The 21253-nt window shown below is 40.4% G+C and overlaps 1 protein-coding gene across 1 annotated transcript in view; it reads left to right on the plus strand.

Annotated features, from left to right (window-relative positions):
- lgr4 (leucine-rich repeat containing G protein-coupled receptor 4) overlaps positions 1–21253 on the plus strand; it is a 34456-nt gene that overhangs the window by 5415 nt on the left and 7788 nt on the right. The window contains exons 2-7 of the mRNA XM_034110394.2: positions 9701–9772; positions 14633–14704; positions 15332–15403; positions 17661–17876; positions 19036–19107; positions 20954–21022. Of these exons, the coding sequence (XP_033966285.1) occupies positions 9701–9772; positions 14633–14704; positions 15332–15403; positions 17661–17876; positions 19036–19107; positions 20954–21022 (573 nt within the window). The remainder of the gene's footprint in view (positions 1–9700; positions 9773–14632; positions 14705–15331; positions 15404–17660; positions 17877–19035; positions 19108–20953; positions 21023–21253) is intronic.

Raw genomic sequence — 21253 nt, forward strand, 5'->3', positions numbered from 1 at the left:
TGTATCGGCAAGCATTTCATTTACCCTAGCTTTAAAAACATGCAGAGGAATGAGATTGCTCCTTATAAAGGAATGTGTAGGTGTTTTAAAAAATGGAAGACCAGAAGAGCTTCTGACAGCTGGTCAATGGTCAATTCAGAACACGTGACATGTTGTTAATCCAGTACAGAGAGATCGCTGTCAAGGATTTATTGACCATTGTTAAGGAAGCTCACATCTGCAGAAAGAAGTCTGGTCGATTTAACTGTATACAGTTTGGCCGAAAAGTTTGCTTTTCGAACTGGGACAAGAAAACAGCGGAGAAGTAACGGGGCAGAAACCCTCCTTTTTACGTAACGGTCCAGACATCAAACGGAAAAACATATTCAGTTGCCATTTACTTTGGCATTAGGGCAGCGATATCTAGATACTTTCGAAGGTTTGACATAATGAATTGTGCTACTTTTAAAGCAAGCAACGATGTTTTCAAATCTGTAATCAAAAAGGTCCGCAAAAACGCTATCGAAGCAGTTCCTGCCATTACTACGTAGTTCAAACAGTGACAACGGACTATTTTTGTTAGCGGATGCATGTCATTTTAAATCAATAATAGCCTACTATATTTTAAATCAATACACATTTTTTCTAAATCTATAAAAGCATTTAAATTAATATTGGGAGTCAAATCGTTACTTTGTTGAGATTGTGGCCATGTAATAAGCGGGATTATGTGCAGTGACTTGGTCATTATGGGCAAAAGAAAACCCGACAGGCAGATCAGGAGCCCGACGCGAAGCGGAGGAATCTTGATCATAATGACCGCCTCGCTGTACATTATCCCTTAAATAAACACGTTACAAGGGAAGCTTTAGTTGCCATGTCTTTATTCTCTGGTCCTGCATAAAGTCTAAGTGCCATGTTAGCGGGACATTACGGAGCTCACGCCGTAGAAAAAAATTGAAAACAGCGTTGCGGCAAGACTGAAAAATGTGGTTTGAAAAAAAAACGTGAATTGATTCTTGGAATTTCTGAATCGATTCTGAATCAGCAGTGATAGAATCGCAATTCTTATGTGAATCGATTTTTTTGCACACCCCTCATAAAGGCTGAAATATTGAATTTGATCAGACCATGGGGTCCTTGTTCAAAGCATGTGCAAAGTATTTTTCACCAGGACTGCGTTTGTTATTCCTCTGCCTGCCACACAGGCTTGATTTGTGAACTGCTTCCTACTTGTCCTCCTGGTGAAACCTCCTGCAAGAGCCGCTGAACTCTTAAGTCATGTCACTGCACTTTCTTACTTCTTGGCTAAGACCCTAATCTAAGTCCTTTCCTGGTTGTTTGGTTTGGTCAGGTGACAAGCTTTAGTAAGGGCCTGATTTCTCATTGGAATTATAAAGCCTACTGTGTTCCTGGAACATTTTTACCAGTTTTCCAACTTGTCCTTTTTGTCAAATAGTTATACTAATAGTAATTAGATATACATATTTATTAACAACGAGGCTCTTTGTTTGTAAGGGTTTGATTCATTAGTGATTCGTAATTCTATATTTGGTAAACACGCTATAACCAGGCCAGTACTTACAAACAGATTTGGGCATTGTTGGACTTCTATATGGGTCAACATTTCTCTTGACCTAGACCTGACCTTGACGTGGCCTTTAGTTAAATGTGAAATGTTTTCCCATACACTGAATTGGTCACAGGTCAGGACTGTCAAGCTGTGTTCACATCATGAGAATGTTTCAGAATATATTTGTTTCCTGCAGATCTGTTAATCTTCACATCAGGTTGAGTGACTTTTTGTATTTCATTTGTACTATTTTTTCTGTTTTATTGTGTTGCACTGTTGGTGGTAAGCCTTGAACCTTGAACCAGATGTAATAGATGAAAATATATGAATATACAGTTTGGGAGACAGGTGTCCAGAGTGACTACCTGTGTAGACTAAACTGGCGCATTTCCACTGCAGCGCGTAGCACGGTTTAAGCGTGCCGTGCCAAACCCGGCCCGTTTTTTTGTTGTGTTTCCACTAGGGGTAGTTCCGGCTAACGGGTACTTTTTCACAGTTTTTCTGGCCCTCCAAAATCGTGGTTCTTTCTGGGCCAACAACCGGGCTGAATATGCTAAACTAGTGAGAGAATCGCTGGCAAGGGGGCTATAACTACAACAAAATTAACATATTTTACCGTGATTTAATTGTAATACACATTTCAAAATGATGACGAAGTAACAACATACTGATACCGGTTAGTAAAAACCATGAATTAATGCTTTGACAAGTCTGCAGACAAGACGGCAGGCGAAAAACCTTTTTAAAATGCGTGTTTTCTGAATGGAGATTGGCTAAGCTAACGTTGTATATGCTCCGACTGTCCACACTCACAACAACGGCCTATACAGACATAAATAAACCAGCGACTGTATTCACCATGACACAGACAGTCTGTGGTTTGTACCTTTGTCTAGTTTCTGAACAGATATGAAGAGCTGTGAGCTCTGAGTGCTAACAGCTAACGGCTGATGTTGGTTTTGTGTAGGGATGCTCTGATCGCCAACTTTGGGGCCGATCGCCGGAATCAGTATCGGCCGATCACTGATCCAATCGAGTGGGCAGGGCCTATGGGAATCTTCAAATCTTTAAAGTGATGTTTAAAACTCAGTTAATGGGGCTCATTCACTGGCGCTTCCACAAACAACAACCAACATAACTATTACATTCAAATGAAGTACATTGTTCAAGTTTACATTAACTTTGGATAATAACACAAGTGCTCTCTTTTCCTCTCTCTCCCCCCCGCTCTCTCTCTCTCTCTCTCCTGACAGCCTGTCAGTATCCGTCTCATGCAGCTCACTGATCCAGTAATGGAGGGTGGTGGCGAAGTCGATAGGGACTTGGCTTGGCAACTGGAAGGTCACCAGTTCAAGTCCCGGCAAGACCAAGTGCTACCGAGGTGTCCCTGAGCAAGGCACCGTTCCCCACAGTGCTCCCCGGGCGCCGTTCAAAATGGCAGCACACTGCTCCTAACACTAGGATGGGTCAAATGCAGAGAATCAATTTCCCCACGAGGAATTAATAAAAGTCCATCTTATCTTAATGAGTGACCCGATGCTCCGATCGATCGGTGGCCAATCGATCGGAGCATCCCTAGTTTTGTGGTTCACATTGAAGATGACGTCAAGGCTCCGCCTACACTGCGTTACTATGGTTACTGCCCCAGCTACTAAACTGTAATGGAAACGCAGCATAAAGGGAGCCTGGCCTACCTAACTATACCCAGGCAACCATTCAGAAAAAATGTCAACCACTTCTTGGCCTTTGGTTGCCATCAGTTTGTTATGTTATGTTTTTAACATAAAGAAATAAGGACAGCAAAATGTGCACCCCAAAATAGATGCATGTGAATTATTTGTTGTATTAAGAGTAGGGATGCACGATATTGGTTTTTTGAAACCGATACCGATAACTTCCTGCTTCTCAAGACCGATACCGATAACCGATAATAATATAATATATATATATATATATATTAAATGTACCTGTAGTTTTTGCACACCTGGTGGTAAAAAAAGACTAGTAGTGAGCAAATGACATGAGCATTACTACTATGAACAAAACTAACCCTGGGGTCGTCTCTGGCAAACTTCTTGCCTTTTTGAAAAGCTTCGTCGATAGGTAAAACCCCCGGTGCCTTTGCAGCTGGCTTTGGATTCGCCGCTAGTTTAGCAGCGCAGGCGTCTTCGTACGCTTTTAACACACCATCGTAGCGATGGCGATGTTTCAGGTGACTAATCAGGTTGGAAGTATTATAGCTCGTTGCCTTTTTCCCTCCTCGTGGAACTTCTGCATTGCATTTGTTAATACAAATAGCAAGCGAACTATCTAACTCTGAAACTTTGAAATAGTCCCATACTACCGACGACATGTTTGTTTACTGTCCTGGCTTCACGGCCGCACACCATTTACGTCACAGCCAGGCATGAGTTAGGGAGCGCTGGATTTGTGAAAAACACCACAGTACTGGCAAAACGGGAGGAGCCGAGGGAAAAACAAGCGTCCCTCATCCCAATCCACCCACACCGCAGTATTTATTTCTTTTTTTTTACCCAAAAAATATATTTTATATTATCGTGGCTATTAATACTTTTATCGGGATGATGTCCTAATTCCTAATATCGGCCCGATATTAGGAATTATGACATCATCTAATTAACCACTAATTAAGAATGATATTTAATTTTTGTTGTGACCAGTCGGAACCTGATACTTAAGTTGCACGTGCATTGGTGTGATTACGGAGCCAGAAAGCGATGCACGTTTACTCGCGTGTGTTTGTTTTACAAAAAATGGCGAAGCAAATTAAGTTGTTTGACTGTGGGGTAAAAAGTTCGGCCAACCCGTCAACATCTCAAATGAATGTTCAAAGTGATTCAACTGATAAAGCGCAAGATGAACCCGAACGAAAAGCAAAGAGGAAAATGTGTAAAGTCTTGGGAGGCGAAATATATAGAGAGGTGAAGTCCCTCCCCTTCCGGGGGACCGCCATGCGACCTTATTTTGGAAAAATTATGTATTTAAGTCAATGGAGAGAGAAAGATTATCTTTTGATCCCGTTTGAATTGTGCAACGAATTACACATATGATGTTTGTCAATTTAAAAGATAATTTTGCAAGTAAAAAATAAATAAATGTGCCGTAAAACTGTGAAGCAACACATTTTTTTGTGTGAAGCGCTCAATGAACTACAACTCTGGTCTCGCATACGTCACCAACACCAAGATGGCCGTCACGTTAGCACATTTCACCTCTTTCTTTCAGAATGAAGCGAAAGTATTAAAAGAGGTGAAAATCATTACACGTCTGGCAATGTTGAGGACTGTACATACACAAAAGGGGAGTAGTCGGTTCCAGCATGCGGGACCGGCTTTACAAGGTTTTGGTGAGTAACACAAGTGTAATGTGTAACGTTAATGTCAGCTAGCGAAATTCACTTACGCGACTCTGGGATTTGTAGTCTTTCTAGTTGCGTATTTTTCATAGTCTTATATTTCAACAGTTTTAAGACAAACTGTGACTTTTTTGACATAGAAATGATTTTTTAAGATTGACAAACATCATATGTGACCCGCTCTATCGAAATCAGTCGGAAGTCGCAACGGCTCATTTCAAAATAAACGTGGATTTACGTAAAAAACTATTTTTTCGGTGTTCGGGTGTTTTGTTTTATTTTAAACAAACAAAGTCTTGGCTTTTAGAATATGAAACTTTTATTTCCCAAATCACACGATAAATACATTTTTGAAGCTTGTAAAGGGACGAAGACAGGCACCTCTCTCTCGCAATCTGCTCTTCCGCAGCGCCGTCCCCCATCCCTCCGGCTGAAATTATGAATGTAAGAGTATATTAATCATAGATAACACGGCAGGGTCCGTTACAGTTTGTTTTCATCTGATTTCAATTAAACAAAGTCTTGGCTTTCAGAATATTAAACTTGTTTCGGCAAATTCAGATGATAAATACAACTTTGAAGCTTGTAAAGGCATAATTGCAAGCGGAGAACGGAGTAATTTAACATCACAGCAGGCATAACAACAGCCGGTGTTTCTCGTGAGTGTTTTCCCCGGGAAACAAACACAATACACACAAACGCAAAATTACACAAACACACACACACGTATACACCTATGGTATACACACACACTCGCGCTTCCCCTCCAAACTAAAATATCTTCCCTCCGTAGTATTTTGATCATTTGCTCCACTAATAATCAATCAGATCGATGGATTCCAGAGAAGAGGAAACTTTGAAGGCCTTTTTCTCAAAATGATGTCTCGGTGACAGTCATTATATAATGTGACATATTTCGCTTAATATTTGGAGTACAAAAACAATCCTGATATCATTAGAAAGCTAGGAATATCCTCTTTCCAACAGTGTATACAACTCAAAATGTGTCTTCGGGTCAATGCGACTGATTTCGATAGAGCAGGTCACATATGTGTAATTCGTGTTACAATTTAAACGGGATCGAAAGATAATCTTTCTCTCCCCATTGACTTCAATACATAATTTTTCAGAAATAAGGTCCCATGGGGCGGAAGTAGATGGGCGTAACTTCGCCACTCTAGTCTATATGTACATTGTGGCCGTTTCTCAATCGCGAGTACACATGCTGCAGAGCAAGTATTTCAAGTATACTACGTCATCGAGTGGCGCCGAAGGACTGTTTAAATGCATGTTAAATGCCCAGCATTCTGCGCCACTCTATGACGTAGTACTTGAAATAGTTGCAGCATGTGTACTCGCGATAGAGTGGCGAAGTCACGCCTATCTACTTCCGGTCCATGGGACCTTATTTCGGAAAAATAATGTATTGAAGTCAATGGAGAGAGAACTTATCTTTCGATCCTATTTGAATTGTGCCATGAATTACACATATTATGTTTGTCAATCTTAAAACATAATTTCCATGTCAAAAAAGTCACAGTTTGTCGTAAAACTGTTGAAATATAAGACTATGAAAAATACGCAACTAGAAAGACTACAAATCCCAGAGTCGCGTAAGTGATGTCGCAATTGTTTTCCTCCACTAAGAGATGGCTAAGATCAGCGCCATATAGATAGAATCTATCTACATCATATGTGTAATTCGTGGCACAATTCAAACAGGATCGAAAGATAATCTTTCTCTCTCCATTGACTTCAATACATAATTTTTCCGAAATAAGATCCCATGGAGGTCCACCGGAAGGGGAAGGACTTCACCACTCTATAGAGAAATGGCCTCTGCTTCGTTGTGCATTCACTTCCGGTAAAGGTTCCTTCAAAATAAGAGTCCCGATCTTATTACTACCAAAATAAAAGTGCTAAACAAAACTTTGTGAGGGATCTGTGAAGAACATGACAGCAGCTGCACTACTGGTATTTAGTATACCAGCAATTGAGGGTGGACAAACTTCCTACCACTTAAGTTAACCACATGTTCATTATTAGGTTGATGTATAACTGTATAGTATATTAATTATTTAAAATATAAGGTGACTAAAAATGGCAACCGTATTTTCAGTTTTGGCAACCAAAAGCTGATGTCTGGTTGCCAGCCTGGCAACCACTTTTAAAAGTTAGCGTTGAGCCCTGATACCGTAGTAAGTAGGGATGCTCCGATCGCCAATTTCGGGGCCGATTGCCGATCGCTGGAATCAGTATCGGCCGATACCGATCGCCGATCCGATCGAGTGGGCGGGGCCTAAATGGAAGATTTAAACATCACTTTAAACCTTCCATTTAAAGTGATGTTTAAACTCAGTTAATGGGGCTCATTCACTGGAGCTTCCACAAACAACAATCAACTTAATTATTACATTCAAATTATGTACAACATTATTCAAGTTAACATTCACTTTGGATAATAATAACACGGGAGAAATGAGCGGAAGTGCTCTCTTTTCAGTATCTCATGCAGCTCACTGATCCAGTAATGAGTGACCCGACAGTGAAAAATAAATATATTTATAACTAGTTTAGCTTGTTCCAGAGGTAGATAAAATAGCTAAGTGTGTTAGGTCTAACTCTTGTGTGTTTCGCTACGCTTACCGGTCCAACGGGCAGAGCTGCAGGATTTCTGCTTCACACACACGTTGCATTCCGCTATTTTTGTCTTTTTCAGACACCTTAAAATAATGCCAGCCATTTTGGCGAGCTTGTTTTGCCGCACACAGAGAAAAGTGTCATGTATTTTACGTCATGCGATCGGCTCTCGCGATCGGCATGTTTAGAGAGCACCGATCGATCGGTAAAGAGTGAGTATTGGCCGGTGACCGACCGATCGGAGCATCCCTAGTAGTAAGCCGTGCGAGGCCCTGCAGTGGAAATGCACCAGAAACCTCTTTATGAACAAAAACCAAAATGTTCCCAGATTGTTCAGACAACAGAGTGATAAGTTCAAGTGTAAATGCTTTTCATCCCATTCTTTCTGAGCACTTTCAGTAAGTTGGTTGATAATTCTTTACTTATGATCACTACTCGACTACTGAAAATCATATAATTGGCCCAATAAAACAGGGTTGATACATAGTTCCCTAACATTTCTCTTGACCTTTTTATTGAACATTCAAAAGAATAATTTAAATTCATGGCACAAGATTTTCTACGTTAACTAGGATATTTTTTTGGATTGTACTTGACCTTAAGAATATCTTCATGCTTTGTCTTAAAAGCTATATCTTTGGTTTCTTAAAGTGTCTGCTACCTTTCTCCGGTTCTCTGCTTCATGTCTGCTAAAATGAAGCCAAATGACACATGGGATAGACATTTACTGATACCTGTTTGTCGAAGCATTTAGGCTTGTCATCATTTATCACAGCTGCATTTGTAGTGTCCCTTCCATATATGGAACATGGACATTGATGAGTAAAGCAGTCAGACACAGAGGGAGGGAGGAAGTGTGATAGAGGCCTCCCGTACTCCCAGCCTGCATGTGGCTCAGACCAGTCAACAGTCTGCGGAAGATTTAGACAAACAGTTTAAAATGTGGTTAGGGATGTTTCCAGCTGACCACTAGTGGTGGCAGATCTGCAGCAGTGGATGCAGAACACCACCAGAGATGTCGTCTGGGTAGGAAAGAAGGATAGAAGTGGGTGGATGTTGATGGAAGTGTTGTTGTTGCTGCACAGTGTGTATGGTAATTGGATAACCAGGTAAGTGGAGATAGGACACAGGTCGCAGAGATGATGAGGGTTCTGTCAGGGCCTGCTTTTTAAGACTTCAGCGCATGTGTGTGTAGCTGGGAGTGCAGAGGAAGGGCAATATGATCCTTGTAGGATTCAGGGGCCCACACACAAGGTCCTGGGGAGATCTGGCAGTGAAATTCAAGATGGCCAAGTGGAGAGTGAAAGGGGGGCAGGGGGTGCTTCATTTGTGTATCCCGGATGTTTTTTCAGTCTTGATATGTGCCGTCTCTTTACATATGGCTTTGACGTGGGGGGGTCTTTGAAGCAGGTTGGTGGATCTGCGATCAAGATAAGGATCCAGAGCTGAATTTGCCTCATTGTGTAGATCTCATCAAGACAGCATTTTTTGTCCAATCTTACTATGACAGTCCCTCACTTTGGTACATTCAAAACATTTCCAGTAGCACATACTTGTGTTTTTTTTCCAATGATAACTGATGATTGTAAACTATATTCATATTAGTCTTGGTGGGGAAGCAAATCAAGTCCTGTGTGCATACTTTTCATGCTGCTACATGCCTATCTTTACCTGAAAGTTGGTTTGAAAAATGAAGATCCCTGAGGCTAAAGCGAAGAGCTTTTTCAAAGTTTTTTTACGGGGGTTGAGGTTGAAGTCATGCCGGCACAATCAAAAGACTTGCCATAAATGTTTGGTGACAAAACTGAAAGTATACATTTTTCCTAAACATAGTTTATTAATGCAGTCACACATCATCTTAATGTCTTATATGCATGCAAAATAAGGCCTTATAGAACAATTATAGAATTTTCATTATTGACTGTCATAATTAATTGCAATTTTATTTCAGTTCTGGAAGGGCTTCACAGTCAAAGCAATACAACCATTTAAATGGCCAAATTATTCAAGAATTATATAAAATTAGGGCAAGGGTACAAAATAGGTTTTGCAAAGTGAAAGCGTTCAAAACTAATCTTTTAAGTGATGCTAGAGATGTTACTGTGTTTCTAATTGATCATTTGTTTCCACAGTGATCTGAGCATGAACAACATCACTGAGCTTCCAGCATTTGTGTTCAAGAACCTCCCCTATCTGGAAGAACTGTAAGTACATGCCCCGTGTTTCTCCTGCTAATGATGTATTTACTCTTTGCAATGTTGACATGAGGGCTTATGATATGCACCTGGGTATTTGAGTTTGCACTGCAGAACACACAGTATAGGTGCAGAACATGCCCTTCTTCCCAGCCTAAGAAGATAAGCACAGCATTACATGAGGTAACAAGTCACTCAATCATTCATGAAATATAAAAGGTGCAGTAAAGCTCAATTTAAAGAAAAAAAGTGAGGTGAGACATCATTTATTGAAGCAACGATCATGTGACATCCTGTGTTGATTTTTGCTTTTAAGGGATTATCAGGGTGGCAACAGCACATCTGCGCTTTGGGGCTTTGTTGAGTGGCGTACATCTAATCTTAGTGAGTGTTTGTTATTTCTTTGCTCTTTAAACACTCCCCTGTCTGGCTCGGAGCTGCTGGGAGTCAGAGATTAAAATCTGTCTACCTGATATCAGGTAACATGCAGCCCTGAGAAAGCAAAGTGACCAGTCGGTGAACAAACTCCAGCGGTTCCAGCTCCACTGTGTCATAGTCTGTGTGAGCGTAGTATTTTTATTAAGCTCTGGTGCATCTTTCAGCTGCCTAAATCTTCCACTTATCCATACACCACTCCAATCTGCTTTGTCAAAATGGCAATTTACTTTTCATCGCATTGTGTGGAGGTATGCAAGGCAGGAAAGAAGAGAGCAAAACAATGGTTTCCATGGAAACACAAGTGAAAAAATAACCCCACCCCGAACCCACCAGGTCTCAGTGCTACCTTTTTCACCTCTAGGTGCGCATGATGGATGGACTGTCGTCAGGGTGTCATTGATTGACATATACCCTTAGTGCATATGTGTGTTTGTTTAACCTTCTCTAACAAATGTGCAGAGTCGTCTCGGTGAACTTTGCTGGGTGACTTTTCGGCTCCAGGGCTGCTGCAGTGTCAGTGAACCAGAGCGGGGGCCCTGAGGGCAAAGACAGGGAGAGAAAGAGTTGACAGAAAGAGATCAGGGAGAGAAAGAGAGTGGGGCATCTTCACTCAGGACGGGAGCGGAGACGGGGGAGGAATATTTCTTCCTTCGTAGTCACGCAATCTCCTCCGCTCTCTTACTCTCTTGCCAAAGGCACCACAAAGCTCAGCAGACGTGATGACAGGTATTCTCTGTTTCCTTAGCGGTTTGTTTATAGTCTTGAAGTAATCTCTGACCAATGGGCTCTCTATGTGTCTTCTGTGAATTGTGGTAATGACATGAGGGTCAGTTTGTTGTCAATATGTTGCCTTTTGTTGACAGAATGATTTAAAGTGCATTTTGTTATTTTATTGTTGTTATTTTAACCTTTATTTTTATTTCTGTTGCAGCTGTGTATTTGTTCTTGTCTCTTCATCTTATTTAAACGCATGGTCTAGCACTCATTTTAATGACATGTATGCTATAAATAAAGATTTTCTTGGTAATTTATATTGGGTATGAATGTGGCTGAATTATATGGCATAAAATCCATATAATTACAATTAATCCTAGTGACAATAATAATTATAACGTTATACTGTATGGCATGAAATGCTCTTTTGATATTCTTGTCCTGATCAATTATAGTACAAATCGGTGTTTCCAGCTTTACACACATTTGTTTTGTTAAAAATAAGCTTGTCTGTTTGATTTCAATGTTTTTGTTGTTGTTGCAGATGCTAGCTCAGCTTCAACACAGTTACCCTAACAGTAGCACTCTCAAAGGACCTTTAATGCTCTTTAAGTGGCCAGCAAAGTCACTTAGAACTACAGAAGAATACAGGATAAATGTTAAACTGCAGGCTGTAAAATATGTTGTAAAATGTGTTTTATTACCATAAATTAACATGTAACCCAGACAACTTATGGACACAGACTTGTAACTTAGAAACCGGTTCGTATTTATGTAATCAAATATCTCGATAGTTTAATATATAGTTTTTAATAAATTGCACTGATGATTTAAACAGGAAGGTTCCATGCTGATCCAAACAGCAGAAGTGCTCCAGTACTGTCTGTGGGAAAATGAATGAAACCTTTCCTTTACTTACCTGACGCTTCTCTCGTCAGGTAATTAAAAAAACTCACTTATAATTACATAATTCCTGGAAATTGCAATATCTTCATTGCCAAGATGGACATAAATGCAGTCACAAGCTTATTATCACAGCCACCTATCCCAACAACAAGGTGTGCACTGTACATGTGGGAGCGTGTCAAGGGGGAAGGGAGCTTGTTTTGGTTATGCAAGCGTAGTTTACTAAAAAGATGAATTGTATTGTTTCTGCAAAAAAAAGAATGTTTATATTTGTTGGTGGTAAATCCTGTCTGTAGCCCTTTTCTGTTGGAGTGCACTGCAGGGCTACTTGTGAATTGCCTTTGACAAAGGTAGACCTGTGGGAGTGGTGTTTCACAAGGAGAGCATTTAGCCTTTCCTCAACAAGATTTAGCACATTCTTCTTTACTCGTCGAAGCCTGGGGGGACGTGCACTGCATCTGCTGAAAGATGTAAGAGGAGGAGAAGCTGTTTATGTTGTGAAACCTGAAGGATATCTGAATAATGTGTCAAACCATGTTTGCATTTAGTGGTTAGCCGCTTGTGACAATGGTTGCAGGTTCTTGGTTGTGTGAGTTCTCATGAAATGAAGTCATATTGACATCAGCCTATGGGTCACTGTACTGTATGTTGCAAAACAAGAATGACTGAACAGCTGCAGACAAGACTCATGTCATTTTGAATTTATAGGCATCCGTGTGCATGTTACAACTTGTACTCTAGTCATGAATATAACTGCAGATTATGTTCTTGGAATTAAATTCTTATTTCTTATTTAAGCTGTCACAAGACATTCTCTTGACAAATTGTGGCTGAGTGGAGGCGCATTGTTTGGTTGATTTAGTGGTATTTTCAATTGTGGATTCCAGCTTTGAAAGCTATTCAATGGGTTTGTCTCAAAGCCAAATCAAACTGCACTGACAGCCTTCTTTAAAAAGCTAATGAGCAGTCACATCCTCATCTGACAGCTTTGGTCAACCACATTAAATCAAACAGCAAAGAGAGCCTGTGAGTTCAGAGCAGGGCGTCTGCTGTTGTTGGGGTCTTGTATAAGACATTGTCACACCAAATCCAACATTTTCTAACTAAATGTTCATAGTTAAATTAAAACATAGAAACAACAAAATGATCAAAGAACCTTTTAGTATTCAGTTAAGTAAGCTGTTTTCTTTATTCTGTTTAATAACAGAATCACTTGCTCTCCTGTCAAGCTCAACCAAGCTTTCCATTTACAAGCACAGCAACATTGTATTCAACTGCATCATACTAGACTTTAATTTAATTAAAAGGGCAGAGTCAAAAATCCCAAGGTGAATCACAATGGAGAGAACGTGAATTAGAATATCACTCAGGAGTGCAGACCCCTGCAAAGCCTAATGGTGCATTCACATGCTCCTCGGGTAGTCCCATTTCCTGAGGTGGGAAGTTGCTCTTCCAGCTTCATGTTGATCAACATGGACACTATAAAGGAAATACGTTTTTCAAAGTATATGTGAATTTTCCTAGTAAGGCAGTTATTTTCTGATTATCTTAATACAAAATTAATGACCTGAAGCACAGGTGGTTTATGTACATGTTAATGTTAGTCATAAATCGACTGTAAAGGAACCAGATTATAATTTTGATATACGATTTATGTGACTAGCTCTAGTCAATCAATTATTGTTTAGTCTTTTGGATGTTACACTTACAGCAATGTATGCTTTAGTAAAACTTTTTTGAATAACTAATACTCATACACAAATGTAGGGTTTGGGTCACACTATCATACTTAAGATAGGTAATGCCTACAGACTGTTACCGATTTGTGTCTGCATTGCATATCATTGTACATATTTGTGAATTGGGATTAACACATTGTTACCAGCAGTAGATATGTTAAAACTTTTGTGAACACTATAAATTGAAAGAAAAACAAGCTTTCGTTGGGGGGCAAACCTTAGTGAGGGATATTTGGTTACAATATACTTATAAAAACAGGTAATGTATTTGTTATTTTCACTCTCATCCTTAATGTTGATGCAATAATGCGTTTCAGTGACCGAGGTCTCTATTTCAGTGACATTAAAGGGAAACAAACAGAAAGCAGTGTTGTGACTCCGTGAAGGGAACATGGTCTTCTAACACAGTCAGCATTGATTCTCAGGCTCACACCCAGCAGCTCTTGTTGCAGGGAATTCAGCCTGGTCTGACTCACGTTGCAGAGTGATAAATCTGTTGCTAATCTCTCGGGCCAGATAGTATACTTGTGCTGTGTGTCCTAGTCAGCCTGCCCCATGCTTATTTACAACCTTATTTCCTAAACGCTTCCTGTTCCCAACAGGAAAGGGAGGTGTCCCCCTCCATCTCAAGCAATTCATGAAGAAACTCCAGAAGCTGCCTAGTGATACATGTTACAAGGCTACACTTGTTGTGTCGGCTTCAGAGGGGTGAATCAGGTTGTCACTCTCTCTATAGGGAGCACTGAATAGTAATGGTTAGGAGGCTCAGAAAGGGATCTCAAGAGGGGGGATATCCAGGAACAGCTCTAATCTCTTGTGGGTGACAGACGAAGTGACAACAGGCCATGGCACAGACGCATGTCTTTGACACCCCAGGGCCCATGTTCAGCTTCAGAGTTGGAACCTAATCTACTGAAGTGCTGGATGGGGAGATGTTCTTTAAACACTATGCATTGCTTTAAGCTGAAATCAAATACACTCTGTTGTTTGGTTTAAACTGTGTTCCTCTTATGTTATTTGAAACAGTTGAGACATTTCCAAAACATAAGTGCGACTCTTTCTCTCACCACAGACGACTTGCCGGGAATGACCTGTCATTCATCCACCCTGATGCCCTGTCTGGACTGCATCAGCTCAAAGTCCTGTAAGCATCCCTGTCAACACACACAAACACACACTTATGCCTGTGACGGTGTGAAGTTTTCCAAACACTGCGGGCAAGAGAACATTGTGAAGTTTGTGGTAACGTTGCAGTGCTGTCAGTTATTGCCACCCAAACAAAGTCATACCATGTACATTGATTTAGACATGCCCTTTTCCACCTTTTCCCTCAACAATATCTCTGGTTGTAAAAACACCTAATGGAGCATGCACCCTAAGCCCTGGGTAAAAATTAGTTCTGCATAATTTACACGGGGCAGCACACCCTAGTTTGCTTGCACAGACTCGAACACATTGAGCGACACACAAAGCGCTGCCCTGTTGATTCTGCAACGGGCCAAAAGTTCAAAGTCCTGTTGATCTTCAGGTGAGGTCTTGGTTACATGTCTGAAAACACAAACACATGGACAACATGCTTTTTACAAATACTGTAACCCAATAAGCGCACATAATGTTAAATACGTAACGTGTCAAAAGTTGTTTGTTTTTTTGTGAAAAATCATGAACCCATCAAAGAGGCCTCCATTACATAGTCATATAATGTATCAAGGATTATATCATTTTTTAAGTAAAAGTGTTGAAAATCATAATTTTGCTATTTTACCTTCAGGATGCTCCAGAATAATCAGCTGAAAACTGTGCCCAGTGCTGCCCTGAAGAACCTTCAATCTCTTCAGTCTCTGTAAGCCATCTGACGCGCACACACACACGCACACACGCACACACACACACACACACACACACACACACACACACACACACACACACACACACACACACACACACACACACACACACACACACACACACACACACACACACACACACACACACACACGCACACACCCCCCCCCCCCTCTTAAAGTTAATTGAATGAAAGGTATTGTCTGCTAAAACAGTGTTTCATTTTCCATTCGACCTTTCTGTCCGTACTGTTTAAGGGAAACACTCAGTTTATACCGCAGAGATTGTAATAATTATGCTGTCAATGTCATCAAATTGATCCATTGATTTTTTTTCATTAGTTTAGGTATCGATTGTTTGGTTATTGCCAAGCCTAGCCAAAGAGCATCCCATTTTGAGTGAAAAATGTCTGTCTTTTAATTGCTGATGAAACATTTAGATGATTAAAGAGGCAGCTGCTGTTGCTGACAGAAGTTGTGTCCTGAATTCCTGGACCGAAAGACGTGCTGTTATCAGAGAAAGCACTGTAGTGAATTTACACAGCTTACTATCCGAACTGGAATTCATAGTGTTTGCGCCAAACTAACAACCACATTATAGACACTTACATACTCACACAGATTCATGTTTAGATCCACTAATGTAGGTAGGGTTCTAAGCATATGGTACTGACGTTTTGCTTAGGAATGCACATATGCTAAAAATGTGTCTAGTTTGATTTAAAGGGAGTTCATAGCTGATAGCATGACTTTAGACTCTTATTCTAAAAATAAGTGGTGACTTTCTGACGAATAAGTGCATGTATAAAATGTAGTTTCAAATATTTGATTTTGCGCTTTTAATGTTAATGGAGTGCCACAGTGTGTGAAATATCAGCAGCATGGACTGGAAGAGATTTTCATCAAATAAAAAGGGCTGTCATTTTGCAAAAGTGCAATTTCAGTATCCCTGACTGACAGTACTTATACTACATTTTCCACTACTGTAAGATGGCAGTGTGATGAGAGTTAAGACTGTGCACCTCTTCCAAGTCCAGAATACAAATCTAAATTGTTGTTGATGTCATTTACCGGCGGTTCCCTTCATATCAGATCCTTTACTCCTGCTTCATTGTTTGTTGTTCACAAGGCCCAGCTAATGGTGCAAATGTAGTTCAGTTTTATTCTAGTCTCTTCCTATGTTGCGATTGTTGAGTTCTCCAGGAACTTGTGTTTTTTCACGTTTACTCGTATTGTATGCTCCTGCACTATTTCCTGCTCCTCTCACCTTCTCTCTTGGTATGATTTTTCTACCACTACCAAGTGTCAGTTTCATTAAGACCATGAAATGTACATGGCTCTATTTTTGCCGCACTCGGGAACTAACGGATGAATGGATCCAGCTGGAGAAACGTGCTGAAAGTCCAGCTTTCAGCTATTATCACCCCTCTATAAACCTCCCCTTGTCCCTTGCTTCCCCTCTCCTTTTTTTCTGCCGCTCTTCTTTCTTTTTAACAGATGTCTTTTCTCTGTGAGGGTTTTAAGGTCTGTAGCTGAAGTAATATGCTCTGACAGAGCCAGGACATGGTTTGTATAAAGCCTTAGAGAGCTAAATGTCAATCAAGAGTGTTTTTCTTCCAGCCCAGGCACTTGAGGAATTTTGAGGGAGGGCGAGACACTCAGGGAGGGAGGATAGCTGGAGAAAATAGGGTGGTGATGGTGAAAAGAACACTTGTGCATTCATCATACTGCTTGAATACAAATATTTACCTTTTTTACCACCAAAGTATTGGCTCCTGGACAGTCAAACATCAGATTTCCTGAATGTTCACATCATTCAACTTTATAATATTGTAGTATACTATATTAATTTTGTTAGGAAATGACAAGTTAATATATATATATATATATATATATATATATATATATATATTAGATTTATCTTCTAAACTTCAGGTTCCATGCATTGAGAGGACCTGTTTTAGGTGCGTGCCAATTTTTAAAGGTTCAGGTTGTGACTGATTGAGTTTTATGTTCAGTTATAAAAAATATATCTGGTCCCTGCGTTAACACACTTCCAACATCTTTCAATGCCTTCAAAAAGTCCTAAGGTGCTCCATACTGTGATTAAATACACAATTATTGGAGCCAAGTGTGCCGTTAAATGCTTAAATAAGTAGCTAGAGTCCAAAAGTCAAACACAGTGCCATGAGCTTCAGTCAAATCATATGTATTTAATGAACCAATGCTATCTCCTTATTCCCTTCTTTTTTGCAGTCGCCTGGATGCCAACCACATCCTCACAGTACCAGAAGACAGTTTTGAAGGCCTTCAGCAGCTGCGCCACCTTTGGTTGGATGACAACAACCTGACGGAGGTCCCCGTTGTTTCTCTGAGGCACCAGGAGAACCTCCAGGCTCTGACGCTGGCGCTCAACCGCATCGCGTACATACCAGACAACGCCTTCGCCAACCTCACTAGTTTAGTTGTGCTGTAAGTTCAATTGCAATTGTTGTATAAAATTCACTTATTTATTTTTTTAAGATTATACATTGATCCTGTGTGGGAGAGATTTCAAAGGGGCAGGGAGAGAGGATGACTGCGTAGAGGGACGGCAGGGCGGAACACCGCTGCATTAGCCGCCATGTTTTTGGCTGGTTGGCTTTTGCCACATCGTCAAGAGCAGTAAAAAAGACGATTGGCTCCAAACCCTCCATAGCATTCAGCTTGCATCACCAGTAGGGACATTGTTAAGCCATTAGTCACTGCAATATTTCCTAAATAGAAAATTAAGGTAATTACATACCATGGATTTTCATTAATTAGGGCTTTTGGTAAGACGTCATTTAAATCTTCATTATATGAGTAACAAACCGTTTCAGCGTCATTAAGTGAACTGAGCTCCCCAGAGCTGCCAGGAGAACTTTGCATGCAGTCTTCATAGAGCTAATACACTAAATAGCCCAGCAGGAATAACCTGCTGGTGCCCTTTTTTTAAAAGCTTAATCAACCAGGGACACTGAATGAGAACATGCTCCTGTTGACTAAAATGACCTGAGGGAGGAGCTGAAGAAGTGAAGCTCGTTGGGTGTTAAGTACATCAGGAGAGGAAACGTATGCAAATTCTCTGTGTCAATAAAACGGTAATAGATCGATGTCTCTTTAGTTGGTGAGTAATAACTGACTTTGTAAATGCAAATGTTTGCAGCACATTTGCAATTGAGGTTTGATTTAAAATGTTAAAAATACTTTGAAAAGTTGTTTGAGCATTATGGTAAAACCAAGATATTCTTGATGTAAAATGCTAAAACCTTCCTTAGAGGAACTTGTACAAATAAGTGGTGCATTACGAATCTGTTATACATTCACACAAACACCCACACACACACAGACACACGCACGCTCTGAGTGGTATTGCTGCAGGGTTAGTATAAACACGTCAGTAAACAGGAAGAAAAGACCTTGAATGTAGTAGGTCAGGAAAGCCTTCTGCATACACACACAGCGCGCACACACACCGGAGTCACAAATCACACTGTGCTTTTTTAGAATTGATTTGTGGAATGTCTGACAAACCCATAATTAATGTTGAAGATTATTTTAAATCCATCATGGAATAACAAATCTCACATATGTGCTTTTCCTTTTCCAGACATCTTCATAACAACAGAATTAAGCAGATAGGAGACAACTGTTTTGCCGGTCTTGTGAACCTGGAGACGCTGTAAGTGCGCAATCATACAGTAGTTAATACGTGTGTGTGTGTGTGTGTGTGTGTGTGTGTGTGTGTGTGTGTGTGTGTGTGTGTGTGTGTGTGGTGTGTGTGTGTGGGTGTGTGTGTGTGTGTGTGTGTGTGTGTGTGTGTGTGTGTGTGTGTGTGTGTGTGTGTGTGTGTGTGTGTGTGTGTGTGTGTGTGTGTGTGTGTGTGTGTGTGTGGTGTGTGTGTGTGTGTGTGTGTGTGTGTGTGTGTGTGTGTGTGTGTGTGTGTTTGTATCAATGTGTTTGTGCTCATGTTTATGTGTGCTAACAGCCCCCCCACCCACCTCTGCTCCGGTCCTCCAGACATCATTGTGTCCACTTCCTCCTTTAATTGCTCTAGGATAAATAGAGCAAAGTACATGATGCTTATCAAATCTACCCTCCCACTGTTCACTTCCTCCTGTCACACAGCCATGCAAAATGTTTTAGCGCCAACCTTCCCTAATGGCGAGCATTTACTGTACAACACAGGATCTTAACAGGATACGAAAGAAGTTTGCTTCTTAATCTCAATCTCTCACTTTAAAGTGCAGTTTATTTCCTACATAAGAACACACTACAATGGACCCTTGAACACACAAGGTCTATATTAAAATGTATGTATGTGGTGTGTAATGGTGTTTTGTATTATATCTGTGAAGAGAAGGGGTTGAGCTGCTGTGATAGTTTGAGCAGACACCCTCCCTAGCATGAATGAAATGCTGGACTTCAAATTACGTTCACAAACACAGTAGCACTTGAACGATGAGGTGCACCATGTTCCTTTAACCACAGGCAGGTAGCGACTTGTATGCTGTTAGTTTAGATACTAGAATATTTAAAGTTATGGGCTGCTGTGCATTTCATTTGCTGCTTCATTATCGGCTGAAACAATACATTTGACTGATTAGCCCCTTAATTAATTTACTGTTAACGTTTATTCAATAGTAGAGTATTATTTATAGATATAGAATCGGAGGGATGAAACCCCTCTTTAATGGTCACACATGCAGAGCACACACAGTGAAATGTGTGCTCTGCATTTAACCCATCCTAGTACCAGGAGTCTAGTACTAGGAGCAGTGGGCAGCTATTGTACAGCGCCTGGGGAGCAATGGGAGTGGGGGGGGGGAAGGGGTTGTCCGGTGCCTTGCTCTCCAAGTAGCAGTCCACACTCCATATTTAGGTCTGTTCGGGGACTTGAACCGGAGACCCTACGGCTCACAGTCCAAGCCCCTACTGACTGAGCCACTGCCGAAATGTATTTAGTTTATGTAATTTATCAAGCATTTGGCCGTTTCTGGTTCATCAAATGTGAGGATTTGCTGCTTTTCTCGTGTTTCCTTACCTTGAAAAGATTTTTAGTATGGGACAAAGGGAGGAAAATATATATTCGATGCACCACTTGCTCTTTGTTTTAGTTCCTTACACTATAGAGTGATAGAAATTAAATTCAGACTTTTAACAGGCTTAAAAGTCTGTTTATAACTTGCATTACACTGGGCTTAGATTCCCATAAAGCAATGGAAAAGGGATAAGATATTAGGGTTATGTATTACTTGATAGTCAGTTATTTCAAAGTTATTGCTTCTAAAAAGGTAGATTATTCAGAACCATTGGCAAATCCGATATTGTTTTTAGGATTATTACAATGCGAGTTATCCTAGTCATTAATAAGTAGCGTGCTTGTTGCTTTCACAGAGAGAACCAGATAATGTAGCACTCCTTTTAGCAATGCTTAGTCACAGTATAGAAGTAAGTGGTATGGATTGTTACATCATAATATAAGAAACCAGGGCTGACTTCCTGCTTCTCTCTCCGTCTCATCATAGAGATCTTAACTTCAATAACCTGATGGTTTTTCCCAAAGCTATAGAGGCCCTGCCCAAACTGAAGGAACTGTGAGTATATAATCCTGCTTCTTTTCTGTGAGGGAAACATGTTATACTTGCACTAATGTCAATGACCAGTTAACTCATCAGAGCATAAAAAACACTTTTTAATATCTTTGTATTTGTTATGTTGTGAAAATAACCTACCCTCCTCTTCTGAGCCAGTGAATTCGTACACTTACACAAGTTGTGTGGTTTAAAAGTCCATACTCGCATACATATCTAGTGAATGTGATCAAT

Source organism: Pseudochaenichthys georgianus, chromosome 3 (assembly GCF_902827115.2).
Source record: "Pseudochaenichthys georgianus chromosome 3, fPseGeo1.2, whole genome shotgun sequence".
NCBI lineage: Eukaryota > Metazoa > Chordata > Actinopteri > Perciformes > Channichthyidae > Pseudochaenichthys > Pseudochaenichthys georgianus.